The sequence below is a fragment of the Empidonax traillii genome, unplaced genomic scaffold, assembly GCF_003031625.1.
Source record: "Empidonax traillii isolate 1590-97213 ecotype Southwest subspecies unplaced genomic scaffold, ASM303162v1 scaffold419:size1009643, whole genome shotgun sequence".
NCBI lineage: Eukaryota > Metazoa > Chordata > Aves > Passeriformes > Tyrannidae > Empidonax > Empidonax traillii.
In genome coordinates this window covers 406,905-408,902 of record NW_020955612.1, presented here as the reverse complement: position 1 = coordinate 408,902, position 1,998 = coordinate 406,905, and the positions used below count along the sequence as shown (strand labels likewise).

Here is a 1,998-nt window from a genome sequence, read left to right as displayed (position 1 = left end):
AGGACCCTGCCTTTGTCTGCTCCACCACAATGACATCAGACACGCTCCTGAGGGCTTCGAGTGCGGAGGAAAACCCGCACTGCCTGTACGGGAACTCCTGGCCAAAGCAGCTGAGGAAGGCCTTGTCCAGGTCCTGGAGCAGGAGAGGGGAGGAGCTCAGCAGGTCCTGCAGCTCAGCCTTCACTGTCGCCGGCAGGACAGGAGTCCTGGCTCTCAGAGGGGAATGCGGGGCATTCTTAGAGTTCTTAAAGGGAGAAGCAGCGTTTGCCTTCAGAGTTCTCTTCCAGGTCTTAGCACACGTCCTTCCCTTCTGGCAGGCAACCAGCTTGGCAATGCCTACGGTGGTGTCGTCTGCAATGGCTACAACAGAAGGAAATAAACATAAAACCCAAACAACGAACTACTAAAAGCTCTACACTGGCAAAGCTCCTCTTCATTCCCTTCTTTCCTCTTCCCCCATCCTTTTCAGAAGCAGGCGTCTTCTTCAAAAGCAATCAAATTTTCCAGCAGCAAACTAACCAACCCCTTTTTTAGAAGCCAGCAACCAAGTCTGCACCCTTATCCCTATAAACTCACACCAGGTAGGAAGGCAGGTCAAATTCCTGGATGCAGGGTCACAAACAAAACCTGCTGAGAGTTTTGCTGGGAAAGCAGAATCACAGTAAACTCCCACTATAGAGCACTTCCCTGCCCAGGCAAGGGAATTGCCAGGAGAACAAGGGAGCACTGGAGAGCAGCCCAGATCTTTTCCATGCTTCTGTGCAACTTTATCTGGTCTTAACTGTAGCACTCAAAAAGCCCCCAAACATTTCACCCATCCCAAACAATTCTTTGCACCTACCATTTCTTTCCACAACTCCTCTCCAAAGAAAATGAAAATGGTTCTTTGATAAGAGACTAAACTTCCAATGGGGTCAGGTAGGGAAACATTTATAGCTTCTTTTGAGAGGCCCCATCCCTGGTTTTGGCTTCTGCTCTAGTCCGCATTTACAGGAAAAGTGATGCTTACCAGCTCTAGTGCACCCATAGGAAATGTTACCTCAGTTTCTATACTAAGTGCAGAATGCAAAAAATGTACAAAACCAACTAGAAGCATGGGTGATTTTCTCAGAAGGAAAGGAAGTGTTAAAAGGCAGTTCAAAACCAGGGATGAAACATCAAAAACAACAAGTTAACCAGAGATGAACGAGAAACAGGCACGTGATATAAGGCATCACTTCACACCAGTATGAGGTTCCAAACAACTCCTCCACCCAACAAAACCTCACCTTTGAGGATAACAGTGCCATTCTTACAAGGAAAGACTCGAACAACTTCAGGCATGTGTGTCACCAGCTCCAAGGTGGACTGGAAGCCCAGGTCTTGGAGGGGCAGAGGTTTGCAGACCATGGCCGTGTACTGCTCCTCCAGCTCTGCTGGCGTTAGGCCGTCCTTGGCAGCTATCAGCATTGCCCTCACCTCCTTCTTCAGCAGCTCCATGAGCTGCGCCTGCTTCGCCATGTCTGCCCTGAAGGGGAAACGCAAGCCAGCAGATGACAACCTGCACCACCACAGCTGCTCAAAACCCAGTGGAATTCCAACTCGCTCCCAGTGAGAGCTGGAGGGGATTAGCGGGCAGCAGGTTCACCAACCCACTACCTACCAACCCCTGCATTCACTCGCCAGCGCCCCTGGAGTTCAGCGCACCCCTAAACTTCCCCCACAGTCCCTGCCACTCCGGAGACCCTGCGCCCTCAAACTGCTGCCCGAGGAACTCCCCACCGGCCCGAGGGGCTCGGTGCTCCTCAGAGTGCTCCTCATATAGCGCCCCCCAGCCTGGGGGTTCGCCCCTCAGCCTCACAGAGTCCCCTCAGTCACCCCCGATCCCCACGCCGGGACACCCCCACCCTCCGGTGTCGCTCCCACACTCACGACGCCATGACTCCCGCTCCCAGCGCGCACGCGCGCCGCCTTTCCCGCCTTCACGGGGCGCGAGGACAAGGCGGAGCACTCCCCCCC

The 1,998-nt window shown here is 53.5% G+C and overlaps 1 protein-coding gene across 1 annotated transcript in view; it reads right to left on the bottom strand.

Moving 5' to 3' along the window:
* TDRD5 (tudor domain containing 5) overlaps positions 1-1,817 on the bottom strand; it is a 12,975-nt gene extending 11,158 nt beyond the window's left edge. Inside the window, exons 1-2 of the mRNA XM_027894171.1 lie at positions 1,269-1,817; positions 11-360 (exon numbers count right to left, since the gene is read on the bottom strand). Of these exons, the coding sequence (XP_027749972.1) occupies positions 11-360; positions 1,269-1,500 (582 nt within the window). The 5' untranslated portion in view covers positions 1,501-1,817. The remainder of the gene's footprint in view (positions 1-10; positions 361-1,268) is intronic.
* Between the last annotated feature and the right edge of the window lie 181 nt (positions 1,818-1,998).